The sequence below is a fragment of the Gossypium raimondii genome, chromosome 11 (assembly GCF_025698545.1).
Source record: "Gossypium raimondii isolate GPD5lz chromosome 11, ASM2569854v1, whole genome shotgun sequence".
NCBI classification, from domain to species: Eukaryota; Viridiplantae; Streptophyta; class Magnoliopsida; order Malvales; family Malvaceae; genus Gossypium; species Gossypium raimondii.
In genome coordinates, this window is record NC_068575.1 from 60251957 (window position 1) to 60278887 (window position 26931).

A 26931-nucleotide genomic window follows, 5' to 3' on the forward strand; every position below is an offset into this window, starting at 1 on the left:
TCTGGTTTTACACTTTCCCGTTTTTATACTTGGTGCCATATATTGAGCTACAAAATTTCTTTAATAAAATGAAGTTGATAATTATTTAATTTTTAGTTTGATTTTTAATAAAAAACAGTAGTTTATTTTTCTTAACAAGAATGTTGATATATATATATATATATATATCAAGGTCAAAATCAAGATAGAGTAAATATTGTATCGATGATTGTATCATTTTTTACACTGATACATATTGATATTGGTAGTTTTCGATGCACTGTTTTAGACTTTTAGATTTAGAGATATTTTAAATATTATTGATATGTATATATATATATTTATAGTCAAGTCTTTAGCTATTTTGATAAATTATATATCAATTTAAATATTTTTACATATCTATTTATAGTCTAGCTTTTAGTTTCTTAGTAATTTATATATTATATATATATGTAAATATATCTCAATTACATTCATAAAAATATATTTATATGTAAATATAAGTTTTAAAATTATTAATTAAATTTAATAACTATTTCGTAATTATAGAAAAATAAAAAAGTTAAAAGTTGGTTTAAAATATTAAAATTTTGTACCAATCAGTCTTAGCTGATATTGACCCGAATAGACTGAATTACACCAAAGTGGTTGAAAAGTACTAAAATTTTGATCGAAACAAAACATAGACTTTTTGGTACCAGTTTACTGGAACGAAACCAACTATCATGGTTAAAATACTATTTAATAATGAGTTTGGCTTCGATGTTCAATTCGCTATCCAAACAAAACTTAGGTACTGAATTGAATATTGAAACTAAACTCATGTATCAAATGTTATATTAACCCTATATAGTATGTATGACTACTTGCGTTGAATTTGAAGATGGAAACGCGGGAGACCAGACTTTCTTTCTAACTTGGTCTCCTTCTTCTCCCCCGCGTTGTTCCCGCTTTTAACCAGAAATTTATTCAAAAATAAGTTACTCAACATAAATTCATCAACCCATTATTCGGATCCGGATTTAAGTATTTAATCATTAATATTAATAATAAATAAAATTAAAAGAGTGTAGTTTATACATATAAGAGATGAAATGATTCATAAAAATTACTTACAAGAACAAACGGATCATATAGATACAGAAACAATGGATAAAAAAAAAAGGAAAAAAGAAAAGACGGCCATGCATGCATCATTGCATCATCAATTTAAACTCCTCGAAGCTGATGACACCATCACCGTTAAGATCAAATCGCTTGATCATAACCTTACATTCATCAATGGACTTGAACTCCCCAAGCTTGCTTAACATTTTCTTCAAGTCTTTAGGCGTAATGAATCCGTTTCCATCAGTATCGTACATCTGGAAAGCTTCTTTCAAATCCTTCGTCTTCTCTGCTTCACCTCCTTCTTCTAATAACCCAATGAAATCCTCCAAATCTAATAACCCGTCGCCGTTTGAGTCCAACGCTTCGATTGCCACTTGGGCTTCGTTTAACTTCAGTTCCCCGCCCATTAAGCCCAATCTATGGCTCAACTCCGATGCTGAAATCTTCCCATCGCCGTCTCTATCGAAGTAACTAAGAACACGTTCGTATTGTTCGTTTTTGATCATATTTTCACGAAGAAATTAAAAAAAGAAAAAGAAAAAGAAAGAAACTTTAACGACTAAAGATGAAATAATTGAAAGCTGAGTTGGATTTGCAGAAATGGGTAACCGAAACCGAGTTTATATATAGATGAAGAAGAAAGTGCTGGGAATTTTCGAAACTTGGTGTTCAAAGCGAGAAAGGAGATAAAGAAGAAGGGACTTTCGTTGAATTATTTATTTTCTCAGAGATTTTCAAATATAAATAGAACCTTAGAGGGAAACGAGGACGAAATAGGAAACTTTAAAAACGAGTTAATTGAATCCGTTTAACGGTCAAAACGAGAATTGTCTTTTGTTTCTAAACAAAAAAGAAAATAGTTTGTTAAATGTTAATTTTAATAAATTTGTTTAAAAACTCCGTTATTTTTGTTAAGATAAAATTTAATTATATAAATGATAATATATTTTTAAAACAAAAGGAGATGCAACTGGTCGGATTTAGTTAATGAATATGCTTATTTTAAAAAGAGAAATTACCAATTAAAATAAAATTAATAATTTTTTTTTAAGGAGTGGAAAGAACGTAAATTTCTAGGAAGGAAAATTGATTCCCAAATTTAGCAGCGAAATAATAGAAGACGAAAATGTGCCCATATATATATTTATTTATAGTCTGACTATCAAATTAATTTTCTGGGCTGGAAAAATATGAAATAATTTTATTTTTTTTCTTAATATGAGTGTGATTGAAGTCAAATTTGATTATAATAATGCATATGATGATGACGTAAGCTAAGAGGTATGTATTACTTGTTATGGCCAATGAAAAAACGTTTACACATGTTTTCCACGTTTTGCACGTGTATTACCAGCCTGATCCAGCCTATAAAAAACGAAAAGAAGGCGAGCGGTGGGCCGTGGTACGCCCTTAGCCATGCCTTTTTATTTTTATTTATTTAAGATGAAAAAACCTCCATTCGTACGTACTACGTAGGCCTACAAGAAGATTCATACTTATAAGGCTTTACAGTTTAAAAATCTCTAAAATTTTAGTTTTTATTTTTATTTATTTAGTTGAATATTTAAACTTAAAAAAAAAACATAAAAAAGACCTTCAATTTTTAAAAAAAGTTTAAGCCTCTATTTTTTTTGCACTTATTTGAGTACTTAAATTTTTAAAATGCTTCAAAAAATCCTGAAACTTTTTCAAAAAAAATTAATTAAGCCTCTGTTTTTTTTTTTTGCTCGCAATTAAGTAATTTGAGGCATTTTTGATGTATTTTGAAAGTTCAAGTACCTAATTAAGTACAAAAAAAATAGGGACTTAGTTGCTTTTTTAAAAAAATTTTGAGGGTCTTTTTTAAGTATTTTGAAAGTTTAAGTATCCAATTAAATGCAAAAATAGAGCAGGACTTAATTTATTTTATTTGAAGAAGTTTAAGGGTTTTTTACACCATTAAACCTACTCATAAATCTATTCTAGTTAAACACATAAGCCGAGATCGACTTAGACTTGTTTAATGAAAAGATTAATAATCCGATCGTTTTATCTTGTTTAGATTTATTTAATGAAAGGAATAAACTTTAAGTATGACTTGTAAATTAAAAAGAGATGATATTTTTTTAATTACGTATTCTTTGGTACTTGTACATTTTATTTATTTGTTTATTTTGGTCCTTAAATATAAATTATGTCAATATTTGATGATGTGATAAGTTGGAACGTGATCGAATCAGACGATTTAAATTGATAAAAATCAATAGTTGAACAAATTGAACCGATTTAATAATATTCTATATTTTTTTAGATTTTGTGAATTTTTAATTATTTATTTAATTATTGTTGGTTCGACGGTCAAATCGGTCGAATTAGTCAATTTGAAAATTGGGTGGTCTGACCTATTCAACCACCAATCTGATTATTAAAGTACTATATGTAACACCTTGAGATAATATCACATCATCACTTGAAAATTTATATAAATTTTTTAATTTTCAAGTGATGATGTGGTACAATTTTAGAGTGTCATATTATTAAACTTTTTATATTTTTTTAATTTATAAACTAAAATAGATCTAAATGTCAAATTCAATGACTAAAATAGACACACACAGAGAAAAACAAAGTACCAAGGGCGAAGCCAAAAAATTTTGGGCCAAAATTAAATAATAAGTTTACAATAGTAAAAATATAATTTTATCATTTTATTAGACTATATCTTTATAATTTTAAAGGATTAAATTAAATTTTTATCATTTTTAAGATAAACCAAAATATAATTATACTTTTATTAATTTAAAAATTTAAAAGAATTAAATAAAAAAATTTCATTTTACGAGATTCGTCATTCTATGAAAACCATAAGATTGCACGTGAAGGAAACTATCCGTAAAATGCAAACGCTGATAAGGATGTGGTACTGTTCCTAGCTCTTTGACATGGAGCCTACAAAGATAATTCAGAGTAGTGGGAGTAGATACCGCGCCGTTAATACTGAACCTGAGGACCATCTTCCCTCCAAAGGCTGCACAAAACAACAGCATCAATCTCCTTGAACATGTCTCCACTCTCCACATCCAAAGCTTCAACCGGGGTCCTGTTCTTCACCTTGGTTGGACCGGCTAGTTCATGGTTGAGGTGCCACTCCTCTTCCCTACCCGGTAGCCTCGACAATCGTAGACCCAAAACAATTAATGCCTCATTGGTAAAAATATATGATCCATTAAATATAAAAAACAACAATAATAAATAAAATATAATGAAATGGTATCCATATTTGTCCTTATTATTTTCTTTATACAATGTCTAGAATTATTCATAACTCTTTAAATGGAAAGATAATGTATTTCAGATTACTGGAATATATATTTTGAATCTTTGATATGCAATATGGGCCAGGTAAAGCCCCTAGCTAATCCTCACCTAACTGGGCTGAACTACAGGGCATATGTTCAGTTTTCTTGCCTAAAATTGTTTTCGGTCTTACTCGAAAGTTTAAATTTATTGTTTGTTTAATATTAAATTAAAAAAAATCGTAATTGATAAAAAATAATTCTAACAGAAAGAAAATAATAATTCGACAGATCTAATATAAAATTTTAAGTCAATAACACAAGAAAAGCTAGATTCCCATTAAAATATAGTTTCAATATCGCGTAATTTTTAATTATCTAAAAATATTAATATTCGACAAATAATCAACTTAATTTTTGTTCTTTTCTTAAAATATTATTCGTAAATTTTTTTCATCATCACCTTGTACTTGAAATAGAAACTCAAAGGTGAAACCCAAATCAAAACCCATAAAACAGTAAAGCCCAAAACAATAAGTAAAATCTAATAAACAGCCCAAAAAAAATATATAAATACCTGACTTTGATGTTTAATCAAGGACTCCATTGAATGGAAAAACAAAAAAGAAGGACTAGTTCGAAGATTTTAATGAATTGCAGGCAGCGGTATAAAAGCTTGAAAGCCTTAAACCCTAGTTCCATATCCTCCCTTAGTTCTCCATTTCCCAAACCCTAGTCACCACCGGACAATTCAAACCCACAGCAAAAACACACCCAGCTCTTTCATTTCACTGTGGGGTGGGTTTTTTTGAGCCTTTTTTTTCGATGGCTCTCTACTTGTTGTTCGAGTCATCTTCTGGGTACGCGTTGTTCCACGCTCAGGGGCTCGATGAAATCGGTCAGAATACAGAGGCCGTTAGGAACTCGGTGGCGGATCTGAATCGGTTCGGTAAAGTGGTCCAACTCACTGCTTTTCAGCCTTTTGAGTCCGCTATTGATGGTCTCAATCAATGCAATTCTGTTTCTGAAGGTATTGTATGATTTTACCCTTTTTTCCTAAATTCGTTTTGTTTTTCCTTGTTTTTATTAGTTATATTCCAATAATTTATTTTCTGGATATATAATATCATCTTTTACTACTACTTTGTAAAGTTCTATTAGTTCTTTTATGTAAGTTATTGTGTTTACTCGGCAATGTTAGCTATATCTAATTAGCATAGGCTAATCTTGAAGTTTTATGCTTAAGAAGCTCTTCTAACTAATGACTGAAAGAAGACATATTGATTGAATTAGCGACTCTGGATAATTCATTTGAAGATGAGTATGCTTACTGTTTAGTTGGGTTTACCTATTGGGTTATGTTTGGTTTCATTTGTCAGGGCTTATGACCGATGAGTTGAGGAGTTTTTTGGAGCTGAATCTCCCTAAAGTGAAGGAAGGCAAGAAGTCGAAGTTCAGCCTGGGTGTTGCAGAGCCTAAGCTTGGTTCCCACATCTCAGAGACAACAAAAATTCCATGTCAGAGTGGGGAGTTTGTGCTCGAGCTTCTTCGTGGTGTGCGGTTGCATTTTGATAAGTTTATCAAGGACCTAAAGGTTTGCGTATTTCTTTATGTTCTAACTATGCTAACAGCTACAAGTGTGTGTTTTCCTCATTTGCTTTCGTGTCTGTTCTTAAACTTGGTAGTCTGGGGACTTAGAGAAAGCTCAGCTCGGTCTAGCGCACAGTTACAGTAGAGCAAAGGTTAAGTTCAATGTCAACCGAGTTGACAATATGGTTATTCAAGCAATTTTCCTACTTGACACTCTTGACAAGGATATCAATTCCTTTTCCATGAGAGTTAGGTTTGTTTTCAATTAACCCTGAAACTGGTGTCTTTTTAGCTCAATCCCTGGCATGGATTTCATTTAACAGTCATCCTCGTGTTGTTTACTTCCTGCAGGGAGTGGTACTCTTGGCATTTCCCCGAGTTGGTAAAGATTGTCAACGATAACTATCTCTATGCTAGGGTTGCTAAGCTTATTGAGGATAAGTCAAAGTTGTCTGAAGAACATGTACCTGCGTTAACTGAGATACTCGGGGATGAGGACAAAGCAAAAGAAGTTGTAGAAGCTGGCAAAGCATCAATGGGTAGGTCTCTTGTATTTTATGTCACAATTTGAACTTATTTTTGCATACACCTATTTACTGGTTCTTTTTCTTTTCTGTTTTGCAGGACAGGATTTGACCCCTGTTGATTTGATTAATGTTCAGCTATTTGCTCAGAGGGTAATGGATCTTGCTGAGTACAGAAAGAATCTTTATGATTATTTAGTGACTAAGATGAATGACATTGCACCAAATTTGGCATCATTGATCGGGGAAGTTGTTGGGGCCCGGTTGATCTCTCATGCTGGTAGTCTCACGAATTTGGCCAAGTGCCCCTCTTCCACTCTCCAGATTCTTGGAGCAGAGAAGGCTCTTTTCAGGTATTTTTACTTATTGCATTGAGTTTTTATGATGTGGCCTGTGCACTTGTAAAATTTATCGAGACGTGGACCTCTTGCTAAAATTTAGGCCCTCTTTGAGTGGAAGCTTGATTTGTGTCTTGCTCAAGATCTTGAGCACTAATCCAAGTGCATTATTGCATTTTTTATGTTTATTTTTTTCTTATCCGTGGTTTTATGGATTGGTTTCACTCATTTGCTTACTGGCTTCAGGGCACTGAAAACTCGCGGAAATACACCCAAGTATGGTCTAATTTTCCATTCATCTTTCATTGGTCGAGCATCTTCGAAGAACAAGGGCCGAATGGCACGCTATCTTGCAAACAAGTGTTCCATTGCATCTCGTATAGATTGTTTTTCTGGTAATCGTGATTCTTCGTTTCCTGTACACTGTATGTTTTCGCCTATAATATTTCATTCAACTCGTGTTTTCAGAGAGGGGTTCCACTGTCTTTGGGGAGAAACTGCGGGAACAGGTGGAGGAACGACTTGAATTCTATGACAAAGGTGTTGCACCTCGTAAAAACATCGATGTAATGAAATCTGCAATTGAAAGTACTCAGAACAAAGGTACAAAAAGTTGTATTGTCTTTTCTTTCATCGTTATTTGGTTTCACCTCGCGGCTGATGTTTTGATATTGTTATCGATCCCCGCGTCTTATGCAGATACTGAAATGGAAGTAGAACCTGAAGAAGCTTCCGCAAAGAAAAGCAAGAAAAAGAAGTCAAAAACTGAAGATGCTCCAGCTGCTGCTACAAATGGAGATGCCTTGGAGGACGGTAAATCGGAGAAGAAAAAGAAGAAAGAGAAACGAAAGAAGGAGCAAGAGGCGGATGAAGAAGATGGGAAAACAAATGGCGTAAACGAGCAGGATGGGACAGCCAAGAAAAAGAAAAAGAAGAGTAAAGATGAAGCAGCTACAAATGAAACTACAAAGAAGAAGAAGAAGAAGAAGAGCCAAGAGTGAAATTTAATCACTAATTGCTAAATTTCAGCAAATGGAAAAAAGGCTAATAGTGTTTTAAGCATTTTAGTTGTAGAAAATGGTTAGCTTCCTTTTCGGTTTAAACTTTGTTCTGGATTTTTGGAAATCTATTTTGTTGTGAAATTTGGTTTTTTTGGTATTTGAAAGTTATTTTTGGATGGGATAGAGTTTAATTTGAGATTAAATTTAACGAGTTGGATCATTACATTTAAAACTAATTATTAGTTTGAAGCTTAAGATAATAATTGAGTCTTTTCAAGGGGTACAGGCAATAATTGCTTTGAATTTTTAATATATCCAGTTTAGACAATAATACCCATAGATGAAATTTGTAATTAACAAAAAAAGGTTCATGCATTAATCCCCACGTGACGTGTACAAACTTTTTTAACAGGATTAAGATTTGACTTGTGCTGGGGAAAACCTTTTTTCTTTTTTAATAATTTTCACATTTAAAATATAATTTAATGTGCTATAATTAATGATTTAGTGATTAAAATGTAACAATATATTAAAACATTATATTTTAAATATAAATGAGTTAGAATAATTAAAATAAATTCTCCAAATTTTATATATTTATAAGTGCAAAATTAATATTTCTTACATAAAAGTCCAATATAGACTTGGAATAAAGTTGATCACCGAAAACAATAATAAGAAAAGTCCAAACTCTATATACCTCAAATCAATCATTGTCTATATGTTTAATTTAATTAAATAAAGCTTCGCCAAAACCAAATTTGAGACATAATTTAATTTAATTTCTAACATTTTGAATTACCGACCAGCTTCACTTCAATCTCCATTTCCATGGCGGAAAGAAATCCAAGCCTTTCAAACGCCGGATTCTGTTACGAAACGAGAATTTACAGTAGCTTAAGGCAGCCCGTCCCCCTCCCGCCAGCTGATCAGCCTCTTTCCGTCGCGGAATATTGTCTCTCCATCTTCTCTTCCATTTCCACCAGCGGCGCCACCCCTTTCGCCGTCAATGCAACCACCGGCCAAACGCTGAGTTACTCTCAATTCGTTTCTCAGGTCCGTTCCCTTGCTTACTGTCTCAAAAAACGCTACTCTCTGTCCCAAAACGATGTCGCTTTCGTCCTCTCCCCTACTTCTCTTCATATCCCTGTGCTTTACTTTGCTCTCATGTCGTTGGGAATCATCGTCTCTCCCGCTAACCCGCTTGGTTCCAACTCGGAAATCTCTCACCAGGTCCAGCTCAGTAAACCGGTTATTGCCTTTGCTACTTCACAAACCTCTCATAAGATTCCAACTCTCAAACACGAAACTATCCTCTTGGACTCGCCCGAGTTTCTATCTTTCTTAACTCTGTCCAATATCGATGGTAACGTCATGAAACGAATCAAGGTAAATCAGTCCGATTCGGCAGCGATTTTATATTCTTCCGGAACCACCGGGCGGGTAAAGGGCGTGATGATGTCTCACCGTAACTTAATCGCAATGATGGCGGCGATTCATCACCACAACACTATCGAAGCTGACGGTAGCGACAATCCACCGCGATCGGTGACATTCTTCACCGTGCCACTGTTCCACGTGTTCGGTTTCTTTATGTTGTTAGGGGCGGTTTTGTCGGCGGATACCGTAGTTTTGACGGAGAGGTTTGAATTTGCGGAGATGCTGAGAGCCATCGAGAAGTACAAGGTTACTTTCATGCCTGTATCGCCGCCGCTTGTGCTGGCGTTTGTCAAATCGATTTTGACTAAAAAGTTCGACTTGAGCTCACTTCAGGTGCTTGGCTGCGGTGGCGCGCCGCTTGGTCGGGAGGTAGCTCAGCTGTTCAACGAGAAGTTCCCCAATGTGTTATTGCTACAGGTATTTAATTTAATTTATTTATTGATGTTTACTAGAATAATTTAATTAAGAAATAATCATATTATAAAGTTTACTACAATAATTGATAGTTAATATAAATTTTAAAAATCTAAAATATTGAAAATGCCAACTTACTTGTTGCTACTAACAACATAAAGAATTAATAAAATAATACTAGTATCATGGCAAGTATTAATTTATAAAATTTGGGTTTTAACGTCAAATTACATTTTATTTTTATTAAAATAAATAAATTTGTTCCTATCAAAGAGTAAATGATTTTTGTTTAAAGTTTTATCAATTTTACTATAAGAAATTAGTCTCTGTATATTAACATGAAATGCACATGGCACGTTACGTATTACTATTTAAATCTTCCGTCAATCATGCTAGCTTTAAAGGTTACAAATGAATGAATTTTTAATGAAACGATCAATTTACTCTTTAATTTAAATATAACAACTAATTTATCTATTTTTAAATAAAAACAAAATTTAATTTAATTTTAATATAGAAATCTTCATAACATTTTTAATGCGTCATATTTTTCTTTAATTGGAGAAGAACATAACGAGTTCAAAAGATATCAACTTTTCTTTTTGTACGAAATAAACATAACTTCATTAGGGAAGAAAACATTAAGACATAAAATAGTCAAATCAAGTTCGATAACAAGTGTTCGAGTAAAGGGGGAAAAAAAAATCTCTCAAAAGATATCAAGTTGGTACTTTCTTTGGGAGAAATTTAAACTAATGTTTTGGGTTGGTATTCATTTTTGTTAAGGGATATGGGCTGACTGAGACTGGAGGAGGAGCGACTAATGTGTTTGGGCCTGAGGAGGCTGCTCGGTATGGGACTGTCGGCCGCCTTGCCGAAAATATGGAAGCCAAGATTGTTGATCCTGAAACTGGACAGTCGCTGCCACCCGGGCAGAGAGGGGAACTATGGTTGCGAGGGCCAACAGTAATGAAGGGTACATACTCTTTTTGCCTTTTATTGTTTTGTGTCTAAATGAGTAAAATGCTGCTGCAAGACAGATGGGTTGAATAAAGAAAAAAAAAAAGGTTCTCATTCTGTAAAACTAAAAATATGGGAGGACTGCTTAATATCATATAATTTTTTGTTCTTTTATATTTCACAAAGTTTTTAAGCTATTATATGATTGTGTCAAATTCAGGTTATCTAGGTGATGAGAAGGCAACAGCGGAAACCTTGGATTCAGAAGGGTGGTTAAAAACTGGTGATATTTGTTATTTTGACACAGAGGGGTTCCTTTACATTTTAGATAGATTGAAGGAATTGATCAAATACAAGGCATATCAGGTGATATTGAGTTGTTGGCAGTGTTGACTTAATATAAATATATATTTTGGGGACAGAAATAATCTCATTGTATACAAACCAAATGACAGGTACCTCCAGCTGAATTGGAGCATTTACTTCATTCCCATCCTCAAATTGCTGATGCAGCTGTGGTTCCGTATGTCTTTTGTTTCTCCTTTGTTTTTTTTTTTTCTCTGTTAAATGGTATATGTGCCGAATATTGTACTTTTTGCTTTGACATTTTTCTGAGTGAAAACATAAGAGAGGACATCTCACAGGGGAACATATATTGGAAAGAATGACGGTTTCCTATATTATTCTCGTGAAAATTTGTTATCAGGTATCCTGACGAAGAAGCAGGGCAGATTCCAATCGCTTATGTAGTGAGAAACCCTGGAAGTAGCCTCACTGCGGCTCAAACCATGGATTTTATTGCAAAACAGGTATCCTTCTAATTGTAACTTACATGTTTCTTAGCGATATGCAATTGGCACTGCAAAATAAATTTCTGATGCTGAATCTGTTTTTCTTCTTGCAGGTTGCACCGTACAAGAAGATTCGTCGTGTTGCATTTATCGATTCCATTCCGAAAAATCCAGCAGGAAAGATCTTGAGGAGGGAGCTGGTTAATTATACTGGTGGTTTGTCTAGATTGTAAACCAGATGTTGGAATGATACGGTCGTTGATTTTGCCAGAGGAATACCTGCAGTGAAAACATGGTAACAGTTCACGTTCTATTGAAACATGGCATCTTTTTCCCACTTTTTATACAATGGCTGCTCGTGTATGCGTGTTGTATCTCGTGGACGTATCGAAAACTTTGAAGTTACAACTATAATTATAAATCTTGATAATATGAGATTTTGATTATGTACTGTAATTCTATTTAAAAAGAATTAAGACCCCAAGTTCCATTGTTATATATATATATATACATATTGTAATCAAATTTAAATTAAAAAAATCATTATTCAATTTTAATTCCAGATGCAGGACCAAAGCGAAAAATAGGTTACTCTTAGGTGAGCTTTGTGTTCCTTTGCCTTGGCAGTTTGGTAAGTCAGTTTCAAAGCCTCCAAAACCCAAACACGGAAGCATTTCATTTTCAACCATTAAAAATAGAAGTAGATGAATATGATAAAAAAAAACATGATTAAATTTATGTTAATTAAATTGATAATGGGTGAAAATATACAAGTAAATCATAAATAAATCCAAGAATGATCAAAATTGCTTCCCAAGTTGAGGAAAAAAGGATTCAGTCTGAATTATCAATAAGATTTTTAAGTTTTTAATTAAATTAGTATTACAAATTTATCATTTGTGAAATGATTAAAACTTCTGTTTACAAAGTTCATCATCCCAAAAATTATCTCTAAAACTTTAAATATTTAGTAGAATTTTAGGAAAATTGTTAAACTATTAATTTGTTATTAAAATAATTTAAACACCTGTAAAGCCTCAAACATAATCAAAACTTTAATAGAGAACATAATATATACTTTGGTACACAATAAAATATAATAAATAAACACGATATAAAAGAAAAACAGTTTTATTTATGCATATAAAATACCTAAACAAAGGTCTGTAGCAATAATATTAAAAAAAAAAAAGGGAAGGGTTTGAATGTAAAAAGAAAAACCCAACGACAAAACAAACTTAATCTAAGAGTACAATATGAAGGTAACAAACATAATCTAAGAGAAAAATTTGAAGGTCTGCGATGAATGAATGAGAGAAATCATTCCTCCTATTGGTCCCAAAATCGTCAAAATCAACCCAATACCAATGCAAATCTGCAAAAAATAAAAAATAAAATAAATATTGTTTCGAAAATATTGGTTAAATGATATAAAAAATAAAAAATCCACAATCCACATACATAGTTTGCGAACCATGACAAGCTGAATCTCTTTGGTTTGTAGATAACAAGCCATATGATGCAAGGGATCTGCATCAATAAACAAAACACAAAAATAGATGCATGATATAAAAGAAATAATTTAATATATAAAAAATACAATATTGACATTAAAAAAATACAAATCGTGGCTTACGTAGTAAGATGTTGGGGCAAAACAAAATCCTCCAAGGAAACTTAGTAACCCACCAAAGAAAGGTAACGTTATTGCTACTAGCATTGTAAATACTGCATTAAAATAACTCAAATTTCAACAACTATTTTCGAATAATATTCTGTGTATTCTTGAATACAAAATTGGGTGTAAATAAAATAGTTTTGAAGTACTTACAAACGTAAGAAGTTCGTGTAATGGTCCGAAGCATCAAACTTGGCTTGAAATGCATTTGTTTCACTAGAAATGATTCCATCATGTCAAAAACTGGCATCGCAAAGACCTATGAAGTTCATCAACGAATAAGAAAATTATTTTGTGGATTAAGGTATAAAATAATGTTTTACTGGACAGGTGAAAGGGCCTTACTTGGTAACTTCCAATGACATGAACGAGAACGAACGCATTGGCTGCTACAATGAGGTAAGCCGGTTTTTCTAGCGAAACTAGGACGTTGTCCTCGACTTGGTTTCCAAACACCAAGTAACCGCAAAAGGCAACCGGAAAATAACATGCTGCGACAACGAGATAAGCTATAACTACCCCTTTCCACATTGGTCCTTTGGATGGCTTTCCGGGTGTCGATGGGATCGTTGCTTGTATCTCCAATACCACATTATGACCGGCAAAAGCAAAAGCTACATCTCCCAATCCACTGAAGAAATCAAACACTTGAGCCTTTGGTGTAGCACTCCTCGGACCATAACTCACGGTTGGCTGAACCCCTTTTCGAACTGAAGCTACCCAAGCAATGGTTGAATAGCTGGTTTATGCAAACAAAAATGGTTAGCTTATGAATATGAATGGTAGAAAGTTCCTAGTAGAAGATAAAATGATAATCCAAAGTACATAAACTTTTGAGAAATCAAAACAAATTTTATTTGTAATCTCTTGCATACTCGAATGAGTCCCCCTGCCTGCCCCCTTGTCTCCACTCATGGCACGAACTGCCAGGGTCCCTGGAAATAATTGTACCGAAAAGAAAACAATTTCCGGCAACATCCACTACAAGCATAGGCTCAACTAAATCAAGCCTATCTTGAGGTTACCGAGCAAGGGCTATTAGAATAGCCCAGCTCAAGAGATATAGTTAGGCCAAACACGCAACCACAGGGCCTTAGTGCCAGATTGCCAGTTAGTGCCGATGAACAAAGGCCGACAGATACCATATAATGTTGCAGAATCATATACCTTAGAGACATCAAAGCAGCAAAAAAGGAGATGGCAGTGATGGAATTGAAACTGGGGAGATGGGAGAGGAAAAAGTGAAGAGCTCCGAACGCCACGTAAAACCATGTTGATCGAATCTCTTTGCCATCAGGGTACAACACGTTGTAAATCTTCTTCATCGATGTCCCCCCGGTAACAACATAAACGATGTCAACACCGACTTCACACATCAGTTGCAAGGGCACCACAACCCAAAGCCCAAGCTTTTCTCCAAACGCATACTGGCCCAACTCATGGTACCGGTCAAAACGCTTTCCAGGAACCATCTCATGCATCTCAACCATTTGCCATAGTGTATAAAAAGTGATAACCCATGACAATACCATTATAGCAACTCCAGGTCCCCTATATATTGAAATTTTTCCAAGTAAATTAGAGCTAACATCATTATACCAAATATACATGCATACATACATATATACATACATACATATATAAACATTTGACTCATTCCAGCATTCTACATGCATATAACATTGGATGTCGGATGTCAAACATATACGTATCATTAATAAAATATTATATAACTTAGTGAATTTACATACAATGAACTAATTCAAGCATTACATGTGTATGTCTCAATGGAATAATCATATTTTAAAACACTAAAAGGCATAAACATATGAATTATTATTACTACACACTAAGTTACTTACCCGTACATACCCGGATTTCAGTCCGGCATAGGGCATTACAACTCTGTATCAACATGTGTCAAATATAGTTATGGAAAATAAAATACTATATAAGATTGAATAAAATAAATCCGCTAACATAAACCCCAACTCCAAGATATGTTTTTCAATCTTGAATAATTTCAATAACAATTTCTCAGAAACTATCATTTAAGTTTAGATTATCATATTTTCATATAGAAAATAAATCAATTTCAACTTTAAATTATCATACTTATATATAAAAAATTCGAATAACATAAATTTAATCTTTTTTTCTTCAATTTTAAACGATTTCTTTAATAGTTTTGGAGGAAACAATGAAGAAAAGAGAAGGATTGGAGACGAACCATCCAAGTAAAGAACAAGCATAAGGGAGACCCAAAACACCAGCTCCAACCATGGCGGTGACATTGTGAAAAGCAGAGTACCACCATTTAGCGTTTCTGGATTTAGTAATGGGAAGCCAATCGTTCAAAGAATCATCATTTGATGGTGCTGACTCACGCTTCTCAGGTTGAATCTCCATTTTTTTTTTTTACCTTGGGTTTGGTTTCTGATCTTCGTTTGATAGTGATTTCACTAACTTCCACTGACCTGAGTTAAAAATAATCCTCTGATTTTTCACTAAATAAAGCAAACCAAAGATAATTGTGAAGAGCAAAGTGGGGAAGATAATGTATTTATAGAGGGATACTTAGCATTTACGAAATTCAAATTTGAGTATGATTCTCATAACCGAAAATCTCTGAAAGTTTGTTTCCTATTGTAACTAAAGGTGTTTCAAACTTATCATCTACAAAAATATAATAAAATTTGCAAGCTTGATTAACAGCTCCTCCATGACTATGTAAACATGTATTGTAGTTTACTATTAAAAAATCCAATTGAATTGTATTTGAGTTGTGATTTCTAGAATTCGTATTTGATTGAATTATTGTTTGTTAATTAATTTTAAAATTAATCCAAGTTTGATAGTAGTGGTGTCCATGGACTGTGCCCAACCAAAATTTTAGGCCATTTGTTAGACCCTGACCCGGCCTGAAAAATGAGCCTAATATTTTGTCCAAATTTAGCCCGGATAAAAATGCTAAAAATCTGGGTCTGGCCTCCCCGTATTAATTTTATATATATATATATTTTTTTAAAATGCTTCCCAACAATAAATTAAAAAAAAAACTAATATATGTGTAACTTAACAAGCAAATGTCTTTAAAATAGTAACAAATTAACAATAAAATAAGAGTTATATAATATCGAAACAATAACAACAAAATAGTGAAATATTAGCAAGATAGTGAAAAAGAAGAAGAAAATAGCAACAAAACAGTAAATTTTTTTTTTTTTTGCATATTCGGGCCAGGCTCGAGTCAAAAAAGCCTTACACGAAGCTTGACCCATTTTCTAAACGGATATTATTTTTTACCCAAGCCCATTTTTCAGACCTATATTTTTGCTCAAATCCTCACATTTTCGGGTGGCCCAACCCATAGACAGGTCCTACTTGATAGTGAGTAATCAAAATAAAAACTCCCTAAGTTAATTTTAATTCGAAATTCTAAATCTATTTTTTAAGTAAATTTCCTCACTTGAAATTCAATTATAAATCTTAATTAAATTTAAATTAATTTTGACGAAATAGATTTTTTTTAGACACATTGTCAAATATTCGACTACATATTTATCAAGTATTCAAATAGAAATACTTTTTCAATTTTTAAAATTAAATTTATTTTAAGTATGTATTTATATGTTAGTTATTAATGTTTAATTTAATAATAGTGGTAGTAACCTTGACTAAGTCTATTATTCAAGGAGGAAAATAATAAGGAAGAATATATATATATATAATCATTCACTAGACAAACGTAAGTAAATTATATCTTCAATGGATAACAGCTTTTAAAACAAACTTGATTTGTGAAAATATTACTTAATTTGAAAATTACATATTTAATCAAAATCTGATTGATAATAAATGGTATAATCTAAATTTTATCCTGATTTTAAAAATAATAATAGGGATAGGAATATTTTTGTAAATAAAGATACGACGTAGATTATTCCAAAAATTACGCTTTGAAATAGTTGTAACTATAAGCTACGTGGGATGATTTTAGATAGAAGCGTAATTAATATAATTTCAAAGCCATATCCCTTATATTAATAATAATATCAATCTCAAATAATAACTAACTATGATTAAGTCATATTTGTTTCTTTTATTATAGGATTGTATAATTACAATTTATACTAGCGGCAACCGATTGAGTCTTAACTCAGTTGAAATGAACATTATTACCAATACGAAAAGAAAGACATGATCAAAACCAATAATAAAATTGTTCAAAAAAATCAGAAAAACACATCTAACAAATTATTTTTTCTGCTATTACAAAATATAATTATTATTTTAATAATTACACTTTCTATCTATTATTCGATCACACAGCAATCGAGAATAAAAATTTAATTAACTGTAGTCTGTACAGGATAATTACTATAGTTTATATAAATATAAAAGGAGCATTTGTAGCTAAAACATAATATGGTTACAAAGAAGAAGACCACCCGAACTAATTCTACGTCTTTGGCACCAAATTTCATGCAAAAATGCCTCGTTGCCTTTGGTGTTTAGATAGTCATTCACATCGAACTGCGTCGTTTTGGCTCCAATTGAAGAGGATTTGGTGTGGTTATGGTACCTTCCTTGTTCTCCAAATTTAGTCCCTCTATCTTCTCCACTACTTACTGAAGGGCAATCGCTAAATGCTGGGCTCCAACTCCCATTGCTGCTCCTAAATTGGTTGCTCAGATCTTGAACACTGGTTGCTTCCTATTATTTACATTTAAAAAGAAAAAAGACAGACAATGAGTCAAGATGATTTACATAACCAACAAAAGTTTACCTTTGTTGTTAATATGTTACCCGGATTTTTAATTTTTCTTTAAAGCTATGTATTACGAAACTTCGAAACCAAGCAACATAGATAAAAACAACATGCAAAAGTTGCTAAGTAATAGTTAGTAAATGTTACAATTAGACTTGCATGAGAATCAGAATTTCCATCCTAGACTGAAACTATGACGGAACTTCAATATAGAACCTAGACCTGACGCGACGTGACCCAAATGTTGACATATCTAATGGCAATTAGCATATGTGCATGTCAAGATTACCTGAGAAAGATAGGGTTTATTCTCAAACAATGATGGAGAAGCATCATTAGAAGTCTCCCACTGTAACCAAGGAAGCATTACACCATCCATTTCGACAGGGACGGATTTAAACACTGCTGGACTCTGGAAATTTGGTGTCTTTGCTATCCCCCGTATGCTTGAATTAGTATCACTCCTGTCCCCATCTAATGATGAAATATCTGTGTCTTCAACATTTGAAATGAAATCTTCAATATACCTTTCGGCCTCCTCAGTTAATTGCTTCGACGTTGTATTTTGATCATGGCTCTTCTGCGGGAAATAATTAGTATATTGATTAAACGATCAAAAGAACTATCAATCCCCTTTCTTTAGATCAAATAACATCAGAATATAATGCATTGTTGCAGAGAGTGTGAGGGGAAGTTGTACCTTTCTAGTTCGAAATGATTTCTCTACAATGGAGTTCTTTGGTTCGGAAAGCAATTCTTTGACAATTTTAGAGAGCTCTCTGCCATGCTTCTCCAACAGAATCTCCGCTGATAAATCTTGTCTACACTTATCTGTCTGTCAATTCAAAAATAATAATAAAATCAATTATCTATGTATTCCAGATTGAGGGGCAGAGCCTCAATTAAGGAAATAAAATGCATCCAAGGTTAAAAGTACTAGGTAATTTAGGGTACTATTGCCCGCTAATGAGAATACATCAAAAACCATGTTAATATGCATCAAAAGTACTACAGAACATTATGATTTCTTCATCAAAAGCACTTCATTGCAACCTTATTTTTGGTTATAAAGTAAAAATCTGGAAGAGACATCAGTTTGGCTGGGGTAATCATGAACCTACAGGATTAAGGCCTAGTTTAGGAATGTTTCTCAAAAGTGCTTTTTTCCCAAAAAGCACTTTTGGGGAGAACCTAAAATTTTCAGCTTCTGAAAAAAGTGCTTTTGGGCCAATTTTTGGCTTAGGAGAAGCACTTTTTCTCTCAAAAAGCAGCTTGTTTAGGGATGCTTTTTGTCCCAAAACTGTTTCTTAGAAACAATACTAAACAGACCCTTAAGTCTCTAAGCGGAACTAATACATCTCCAACAACAAGAATGTATTCTACTAAGTGCACTGCCTAACTAGTTTAAGACTCAAGAAGCCACACGCAGGTGCAACTAGCAACCCTGCTGTACACATAGGAAAAAAAAAGAATTTTAAGTATTTATTACTTAATTAAAACACCCTTTCCTAGGTATGTCATATAAATAACCATACATCACATATATGGTAAATATTGCACCTTTTCCAATTTTGTTATGCACTTCCTTCTAATTGTAGACACAGCTTGAAGAAAATCAGAATTGTCAAGATGCAAACTTCCATCACTTGCTATGTTGGACTTTTTTGTTTTCACCATTGCCTGCATAAACCATGAGGCCATCCAACAAGTTTAGCAGATAAAATCAATGCAGCAAATTCATCTTAGGGAAAAAACAGGAGATAGAAGAATTACAAACTTGTTCAAGTTGTGTCTTGATCTCTTCCGCGGCATGTCTAAGCTCTTTCCGCATTGCAGCGTACAACCCACCATTCACATCATCACCAGTGGGGTGTGCCTCTCCCTAACAGGTAGGAAATACAAGAGTGAGAGCATTAGCAAGCATCTTCCTAGTTGTAGTTATAAAAATCATGATTTTCTAAAATAGGTATCCAACCTTTTTCTGTGCATAAACCGCTTGTATTATCCTCTCCATCCCACTTTTATTAGAAAAAGCATCCCCCCTATCATCATCAGTTAAAGCAGAAGTGTGGTTCTGATTCCATAGACATAAATTTCATTAAGCTTATGAAACAAATTTGACTAGAATGAGTTTCCAAAGATGCTAACAGATCCAAGTACAGTGATTAACCCTACCACTAAACAGCATCCTTAGATAAAATACCACTTAACTACTTGGTGAAAAATAAAAGTTAGAACAACCTGTTTCCAGGTAAAAGACAAAGCTTACTGAGTAACCATCATGATATTTTAAGTCCTTTTGGCTAAGAGACCTTCTCAGTCCTTGTCTATTATTTGAAGCTGTTTGTTTATAAGTCGAGGATATCTGATAGTTTTCACCAATGGAACTTCTCAAACTAGCGCGGTTGCTTGAGTTCTGAGGATGATCTAGATCACTCTGCCATTTTTAGGAAGAAGAAATGCATAAAATTAGCATATTATTGTTCCCAGTACAATAGGAAAAACCACCATGCTTATTTAAAGCAAACCACACTATTCAACTTGACCAAGTCCAGTACGTTACTGTCTACAATCAATGATACTTCATCCTTAATATAGGTGAAAGAAAATTATTTGACTAATTTTGGGAAAGTTCAGAAATCCTCATTTACTTTCTTCAAATGCAATGCAGAACTACATAAGCTGATCAAACTTCAAAGATTATACACTTAACTAGGGGGAAATATTTGTCATCTAAATCATGGAAATTCTCAAAAGAAACAACAAAGAAGGAACTTGTCTAGATTCAGGACATAAACATAGCAATCACACTTGAAATACTTGAAAGGGAGGCAATAAGTCCCTACTTAATAATCTGACCTTTTTTTCTCATTTTGGCTGATGTATTTTAAGTTTTAAACTTCAACCACGCAATGTCATTAAGGAGATGTTACAAGTGCATCCTTCATTTACTTTCTTCAGATGCAATGCAAAACTACTAAGGTTGAGCAAAGATCATCAACTGTTTAAGTAGGGAAAATATTTGTCATCAAAATAATGGAAATCCTCAAAAGAAGGCAATGAATGAACTTAATCTAGATTCGGAAGGTAAACTTTAACAATGGCGCTTGCAACAGTTGAATCATGCAATTTCATTAAGGAGAGAAGTTAAAAGCGCATGCCCCGGGGTGATTAAAGTTTAGTTGGCTTGTCCACGTAAATTGATTTTTGCGTCTAAGTTAAACAAAAGTCACCCACAGAACAAGTAAGCAGATAGCGAAGTTCAATCTCTGGATAATGTATCATTACAACATCCAATTTATACAATTATAACCGTTAAGCCTAATACAGCTAAACACTAATATGGCAACGAATTCTTCTAAATAATGAGCACAGGGAATCGACCAAAAGAAATACTAATGGCGAGAATAGTACCTCAGAATCACTAATTTGATATCGAGCAACCGAGACCGATCTTCTTCTCCTGGAGTTAGCAGTGTCCGAAGTTAACCTTCCTCCACTACCACTATTTACAGAACTGCCACTGGTTCCTCGCCTGGACACCGATCGTCCTCTTCTCTGAACCACATTCTCTACTACTCCTCCTTCGCCATTACGGGTGCTGACGTTAGCATTCCACGAAGCCGACCGTCCACTGAGGGAGGAGTCAAAGAGCTCAATGGCGAGATCGTCGAGACTAATCTCCGGTAACCCCGATCCCCTGGCGGTATTGACGGTTCTCCCACTGGTCTTTGGAGCCGGAGTAGTCTCGTCGTCGTCGTCGTCAGCAAGACGGCGCGAAAATCTGCTGAGACTCCTAGCGCGGCGGTGAACGGAAGCGCGGTTGGAAGAAGAGACATCGGCTGAGTCACCGAGTGAAGATCTCTTGGAAGTCGATTTGAAAGCTGAAGTTGCCATTGAAAGAACAACAAACAGAGAGCAGAAACAACGAAATTGAAATGAACAATGTAGAAAAATGTTGGAATATGGAATTTATAGGGGATTTAAAGAGGGTATCATTTGGAGACTTTTACTTCCGAATCACGAAATCAAAAGAACGTACCCTAAAAAGGGGAAAACAAACCAGTAAGAAGAAAAGAGATAGAGAAAGTACAGCTCAACAATGACGAAGGTAGCTAACGCAGTGAAAACAGGGAGTAACAATTCTTTGCAAAAAAAAATGGCGGAGAGGTCGAAATTAAAGGGGAAATTCAAAATATGAACTGTTTTAACTGATACCGGGTTCAAATTTTGGTCTCCCTTCAAAGCTGACATTAAAAATCATTTTAAATTACTTTTAAAAAAAATTACAAGTATGTAAATACAATTAGTTCAAATCAAAATAATCTAAATTATTCGTCAAAATAATAATAATCTAAATTAAAACCGACTTAATACTGAAACTAATGACTCACAATCACGCACGACTGTAATATTTATTACAAAATAATAATTCTTGAAGTCTAAAGAATTTATACAAAAACCCTGCGCTTTTTCTATTCATTCGCGGCGTTTCTAATACTCCAAAACCTCTCATTTCAGTAGTTAAATATCTCATCAGTCCTTGTAATTTTCATAAATTTAAAATTCTTTGAGGGTGATTTAAATTGATTGCATATAACTAAAACAAAATGCTGTAATGAAATTAATTTTAATAACATAATTTTAATAATATTAATTATTAGATGTAAATTTTAAAATCTAAAAAACAACTAAATCTCATACCATATTTTTAAGTTTTTAAAATCTCTGCTTTTTTCACTTTCTTTTATAATAATTATCACCGAACAAAGCAAGACACTTAATTTTGCATTAATCATAACCAGCCAATCCAAGCTTCATTCAAACAAATAGAAAATATAAAATTATTTGAGTCATAATTTCACATGTTCCACTCTCATGATATACACTCATCGATCTCCCCTTTCTACTAATTTTGTGTCTTTATATAAAGATAATTAATTCGAACCTACATGATCACAAGACTCTTGCCAATGCAACTTGCAAATTTTCTTAGATCCTCTGACGTAGATTACCTCTCCACGTGCAAATTTATACGTAAGTTTGTTTCGGATTTGGGTCGGGTCATTCAATTTGCTGACCATCTCATCGCTAATAACTTTGGAGTTTCAAAAGGAAAAATATTATTCAAACTAGTATAGCAAGATTATACCTGGAGAATTACAAAGAGTATGGAGAATCGAATTTCCGCGACAACGAAACGATTAAACGTAGGAGAAACTCAGTTATCGTTTCATTTAAACAGATAAAGAGGTAAAAACTATTGACACGACTCTAAACAAGGCTTTATTTCTTTAAACTCATGGCCTCCACCATAGATACGGAACTAGGTAAGGATAGATCCGTGAAATTACATACAGCTGCCGAGACAATCCAGCCGACCAACTTACTTAGCTTTCGAAACAGCATCCACATGAATGATAAGGTCAACAACACGGGTGCTGCAAAAAGAATACAAAATAAATTTCCAATTGGTTCGATCAGGGTATAAAAGGTTGTTTGTCTGCACTTAAATGATCTATTAAAGCCGTAGCAGGATATATTACCTGTAGCCCCATTCATTGTCGTACCACGAGACAAGCTTGGCAAACTTTTCATTCAGAGCTATTCCGGCTTTTGCATCAAAGATACTCGACCTGGATAACCGAGCACACATATTATCACTTCAGTTTAACTTGTATTTATCAGACAACCTACACCATTAAACTAACTCGAACCCAGAAATTAAAACCAAAGAAAATGATGACTCGCCCTTGATTATTTATGCACTTGGGGTCTGTGTATCTATGTGAGTCTTTCAACCTAAATAATAACATGATCTTTTATATATGCATCATAGAGTCACACCCTTGACAATTTATGTACTCGGGGTAATATATCAATACTGCTAAAATATGTTTGGCACGAAGTACAGGAGTTAATCCCTAATGTTATTGTAGATGTCCATTTATCTTTACCTGCTGTCACCGACGAAGTCAGTGGAAACCAAATCTTCATCAGTGTAACCCAAGATTCCCTTTAATTCTCCCTCGGCTGCCACCCTATAACAATACAAAGTAGAAATGGTGTAATAGAATTTAGAAGTAAATAAAGAAGGGTATGAAAAGACTTGGAAAAGGAACTCCACCACCGTTTAGTTAATAAGATAATGTTAACCATTACCAAAGTATTGAATATGCCAACAACATACAGGAATAGACAGCTACACCCTAGCTATTATAAAAATAGCTCAAAAGGGGAACCCTTTAAACTACAAGATCGAATATATTCCTCTTACTTAATAGCAGCTTTGATCTCATCATAAGAGGCTGCTTTCTCTAGTCTTACTGTGAGGTCAACCACTGAAACATCAACGGTGGGAACACGGAAAGCCATTCCAGTTAATTTTCCATTCAAGGCAGGAAGCACTTTTCCAACAGCCTGGTCACAAACAGAATTCATTGCAAAAAAGTATTAGAATTGCTGCATTAGATGTATACATGGAGAGAGATACCAAGGAAAAGCAACCTAACCCACTGCAAATCAAGGTCCTGTATGCGTACTATTGGAAAGGGAAATTCATCAAACTGATTATCTTTCTATTTTGTAATGAAAAGATCTTATAAAAAATGAACCTCTAGAAAATATAAGAACAATAATTATGAAGTACAAGTCAGAGTTCGTATTAACACTCTAAAGCTACAATCTAGACACAATTCTAACCTTAGCAGCTCCAGTACTGCTAGGAATGATGTTGAACGAAGCAGCTCTTCCTCCTCTCCAGTCCTTCATTGATGGACCATCCACAGTTTTTTGTGTAGCTGAGTAGGAGTAAAATAAGATAAACAGAACATACTAAGTTACTTTAACAGTGAGAATTCTGTTTCCAAGCTTACCTGTAATAGAATGAACAGTTGTCATAAGTCCCTCAATGATACCGAATTTGTCATGAATAACCTGTAACTCAAGGCAAGATTAATCAATATAATGTCAAGTGTAAGGATCAAGACAATCAAGAATAGCATTCAAAGATAAACCTTAGCAAGGGGTGCAAGACAGTTGGTAGTGCAGCTAGCATTGGAAATAATATCATATTCCGGCTTGTAATCCTTCTCATTAACACCCATGACAAACATTGGAGCATCCTTGCTTGGGGCAGATATAATTACTTTCTTAGCACCACCCTGATAAGCAATCAACCAAACATCACGTGAGAAAATCAGCGTGTAATTTTAATACAACATAAATCAAAAGCAAAGAAACTTACAATTCAACGTAAAGCATTCATAAATGGATCAGGGTATTCATAATTCAAACAATATAGAAGAAATCCAACACGAAGAACAAATAAATCATAGAATACCTTCAAGTGGGCAGCTGCCTTGTCTTTGTCAGTGAACACTCCAGTTGATTCAACAATGTATTCAGCTCCGGTCTCGCCCCATGGAATCTCCTCTGGGTTCCTAAAGTTACATAAAAACACAATTCACTCAGCGGTGAGTCGGTGACTCACCTATAGTGCACAAACAAAGGTTAATATTAAAAAACTCCGAAAATTAAAGAGCGAATACAAATACCTAATACCGAAAACAGTGACTGGCTTCTCGCCAAACAGAAGGGTCTTCGAATCCTTGACTTTGAGTTCATGATGCTTCCATTGCCCGTGAACACTGTCGTACTTGAACATATATGTCTAACAAAACAGAGAACCAGAAAAAACAAAAGACAAAGCAAATAATATTAATCCACTATAAAAAATCAGAGCTTATTCGAAAAAGAAAAATTGAAAGAAAAAGAGAGAAATAACTCAAACAAGAGCAATACCATGTAATCAGTAGTGATAAAAGGATCGTTAACAGCGACGAGTTCAACATCGTCTCTTTGTAAAGCAACTCGAGCCACCAACCTACCGATCCTACCGAATCCTAGTTTTATTCATTTATAAAAAAAATGGATTAGATCATCCTATTTGAAAAAGATCAAAATCGAAACAAATAAAATCGTTCGTATCGTAGAACGACGTACCGTTGATACCGATCTTCACCTTTGCTGAAAAAAAAAAGAGAAAGAGATTACTAAACGATGAATAATAGATAAAATTCTAAAAGTAGAGGAAAAAAGGCTATAATAATTACCCATGTGTATAGACAGGGATAGAACGGAGAGAAAGAGGAGTGTTGTTCAAAAGCTGAGTGCGCAGAGCAGTGGAATACAGAAATGGCGTAGACGATTCTTAAATTAGATGAAAAGTGAGTCTACTTCAGTTAATAGTTTAGTTTAAAGATTATGCATAATACTAAATTTAGTTTTTTTTTTTGTTAATTTAGCTTTTAATATCCTTTTGAATTGAATTAAACACTTCATCTTCCAAAAACAAGTTAAATTATTTTTTAATAAAATAAAGATTAAAACAAAAACTTTTAACATTGTTGACATAAAATTCACATATTAATCAATATGTACAATATGTTAACATAATATCATCTATCTTATATTTTACATCAATAAATAATTTAAAAATTATAAAAATATAAAATATAAAAAACATGGAATACATGTAGATTGTCATATAAGTTGTCGTGTTTAAATTTTTAACATTTCAGATGGTATTCGCTTTTAAAAAATCATTTTAACTCATTTTCAAAAGTTAATAGTTAAATTTGACTTTTTTAAAGTTGATAATCAAATTTAACTCAAAAAATAATAATCAATTTAATAAAAATATAAATATTAAATGTTAAATTTAATATTATTCCAAAAATTATTCTACCAGTTTCCTTTTCCAAATGGAATTAAGCGGAAATCAAATAGCCGGCAATATTACACATCATACGAATTGAAGAAAAAAACCACTTATATCTCTTAAATTTTTAGGATAATATATTTTAGCCCTTCAATTTAATAACTGAGTTTACTTTAATACTGTATTTTTTTTATTTTAGCACTTAAATTTAGCAACTAGATTTATTTCGATCGTTAAACTTAAAAATTACAAAATTTTGATGATGTGGCACTTTGAGATTATGTCGCATCATCATTTAAAAATAAAAATTATATAAATTTCCTATGATGATTTGG

General features: G+C 33.3%; 6 protein-coding genes across 7 annotated transcripts; 2 read left to right on the forward strand and 4 right to left on the reverse strand.

The window, feature by feature from the left end:
• Window positions 1-1003: 1003 nt before the first annotated feature.
• On the reverse strand, window positions 1004-1805 carry LOC105802104 (putative calcium-binding protein CML19). The gene has a single exon (XM_012633558.2). It carries the CDS (start codon window positions 1596-1598, stop codon window positions 1176-1178), a length of 423 nt encoding a protein of 140 aa, XP_012489012.1. The 5' UTR covers window positions 1599-1805; the 3' UTR covers window positions 1004-1175.
• Window positions 1806-5064: 3259 nt separating this feature from the next.
• On the forward strand, window positions 5065-7996 carry LOC105802101 (nucleolar protein 56). Its single transcript, XM_012633555.2, has 8 exons — window positions 5065-5397; window positions 5747-5961; window positions 6053-6210; window positions 6309-6496; window positions 6582-6834; window positions 7066-7214; window positions 7288-7422; window positions 7519-7996. Exons 1-8 carry the CDS (start codon window positions 5193-5195, stop codon window positions 7818-7820), a joined length of 1605 nt encoding a protein of 534 aa, XP_012489009.1. The 5' UTR covers window positions 5065-5192; the 3' UTR covers window positions 7821-7996.
• A 585-nt stretch (window positions 7997-8581) lies between these two features.
• On the forward strand, window positions 8582-11909 carry LOC105802100 (4-coumarate--CoA ligase-like 9). Of its 2 annotated transcripts, XM_012633554.2 has the most exons (7): window positions 8582-8876; window positions 9054-9677; window positions 10461-10650; window positions 10855-11000; window positions 11090-11157; window positions 11341-11443; window positions 11539-11909. In XM_012633554.2, the coding sequence occupies exons 1-7, from the start codon at window positions 8652-8654 to the stop codon at window positions 11656-11658; spliced, it is 1476 nt and encodes a 491-aa protein (XP_012489008.1). In that variant the 5' UTR covers window positions 8582-8651; the 3' UTR covers window positions 11659-11909. The 2 variants fall into 2 exon arrangements, with proteins under 2 accessions (XP_012489008.1, XP_012489006.1); XM_012633552.2 differs by having other exon boundaries at window positions 8583-9677.
• A 694-nt stretch (window positions 11910-12603) lies between these two features.
• Window positions 12604-15560, reverse strand: LOC105802099 (lysine histidine transporter 2). The gene is made up of 7 exons (XM_012633551.2): window positions 15334-15560; window positions 14271-14654; window positions 13449-13842; window positions 13257-13362; window positions 13062-13153; window positions 12887-12955; window positions 12604-12800 (listed from the first exon to the last, which is right to left on the reverse strand). The coding sequence occupies exons 1-7, from the start codon at window positions 15510-15512 to the stop codon at window positions 12702-12704; spliced, it is 1323 nt and encodes a 440-aa protein (XP_012489005.1). The 5' UTR covers window positions 15513-15560; the 3' UTR covers window positions 12604-12701.
• A 1790-nt stretch (window positions 15561-17350) lies between these two features.
• On the reverse strand, window positions 17351-22289 carry LOC105802097 (uncharacterized). Its single transcript, XM_012633549.2, has 8 exons — window positions 21289-22289; window positions 20144-20311; window positions 19850-19948; window positions 19652-19756; window positions 19435-19554; window positions 18575-18709; window positions 18164-18454; window positions 17351-17819 (listed from the first exon to the last, which is right to left on the reverse strand). The coding sequence occupies exons 1-8, from the start codon at window positions 21769-21771 to the stop codon at window positions 17520-17522; spliced, it is 1701 nt and encodes a 566-aa protein (XP_012489003.1). The 5' UTR covers window positions 21772-22289; the 3' UTR covers window positions 17351-17519.
• A 684-nt stretch (window positions 22290-22973) lies between these two features.
• LOC105802096 (glyceraldehyde-3-phosphate dehydrogenase, cytosolic) lies at window positions 22974-26131 on the reverse strand. The gene is made up of 12 exons (XM_012633548.2): window positions 25989-26131; window positions 25879-25902; window positions 25678-25778; window positions 25431-25546; window positions 25217-25316; window positions 24891-25037; window positions 24750-24810; window positions 24577-24674; window positions 24152-24294; window positions 23832-23915; window positions 23421-23510; window positions 22974-23315 (listed from the first exon to the last, which is right to left on the reverse strand). Exons 1-12 carry the CDS (start codon window positions 25990-25992, stop codon window positions 23261-23263), a joined length of 1023 nt encoding a protein of 340 aa, XP_012489002.1. The 5' UTR covers window positions 25993-26131; the 3' UTR covers window positions 22974-23260.
• Window positions 26132-26931: the final 800 nt, after the last annotated feature.

What these genes read in the sequence shown, in the direction of transcription:
- LOC105802097 (XM_012633549.2), bottom strand. Translation starts at nt 21,771, where the DNA reads ATGGCAACTTCAGCTTTCAAATCGACTTCCAAGAGATCTTCACTCGGT. An exon ending in TCAAGACACAACTTGAACAA is followed by an intron (nt 19,555 to 19,651) that starts GTTTGTAATTCT and finishes TGGTTTATGCAG; the next exon opens with GCAATGGTGAAAACAAAAAA. An exon ending in GCATAACAAAATTGGAAAAG is followed by an intron (nt 18,710 to 19,434) that starts GTGCAATATTTA and finishes TTGAATTGACAG; the next exon opens with ACAGATAAGTGTAGACAAGA.
- LOC105802099 (XM_012633551.2), bottom strand. Translation starts at nt 15,512, where the DNA reads ATGGAGATTCAACCTGAGAAGCGTGAGTCAGCACCATCAAATGATGAT. An exon ending in GCTTGTTCTTTACTTGGATG is followed by an intron (nt 14,655 to 15,333) that starts GTTCGTCTCCAA and finishes TTCAATATATAG; the next exon opens with GGGACCTGGAGTTGCTATAA. An exon ending in TACACGAACTTCTTACGTTT is followed by an intron (nt 13,154 to 13,256) that starts GTAAGTACTTCA and finishes ATTTTAATGCAG; the next exon opens with TATTTACAATGCTAGTAGCA.
- LOC105802096 (XM_012633548.2), bottom strand. An exon ending in GTCTTGCACCCCTTGCTAAG is followed by an intron (nt 24,811 to 24,890) that starts GTTTATCTTTGA and finishes CTTGAGTTACAG; the next exon opens with GTTATTCATGACAAATTCGG. An exon ending in GACAATGAATGGGGCTACAG is followed by an intron (nt 23,316 to 23,420) that starts GTAATATATCCT and finishes TTCTTTTTGCAG; the next exon opens with CACCCGTGTTGTTGACCTTA.
- LOC105802100 (XM_012633552.2), top strand. Translation starts at nt 8,652, where the DNA reads ATGGCGGAAAGAAATCCAAGCCTTTCAAACGCCGGATTCTGTTACGAA. An exon ending in AGGGCCAACAGTAATGAAGG is followed by an intron (nt 10,651 to 10,854) that starts GTACATACTCTT and finishes TGTCAAATTCAG; the next exon opens with GTTATCTAGGTGATGAGAAG. An exon ending in TGGATTTTATTGCAAAACAG is followed by an intron (nt 11,444 to 11,538) that starts GTATCCTTCTAA and finishes TTCTTCTTGCAG; the next exon opens with GTTGCACCGTACAAGAAGAT.
- LOC105802101 (XM_012633555.2), top strand. Translation starts at nt 5,193, where the DNA reads ATGGCTCTCTACTTGTTGTTCGAGTCATCTTCTGGGTACGCGTTGTTC. An exon ending in AGCTGGCAAAGCATCAATGG is followed by an intron (nt 6,497 to 6,581) that starts GTAGGTCTCTTG and finishes TCTGTTTTGCAG; the next exon opens with GACAGGATTTGACCCCTGTT. An exon ending in TGAAAGTACTCAGAACAAAG is followed by an intron (nt 7,423 to 7,518) that starts GTACAAAAAGTT and finishes CGTCTTATGCAG; the next exon opens with ATACTGAAATGGAAGTAGAA.
- LOC105802104 (XM_012633558.2), bottom strand. Translation starts at nt 1,598, where the DNA reads ATGATCAAAAACGAACAATACGAACGTGTTCTTAGTTACTTCGATAGA.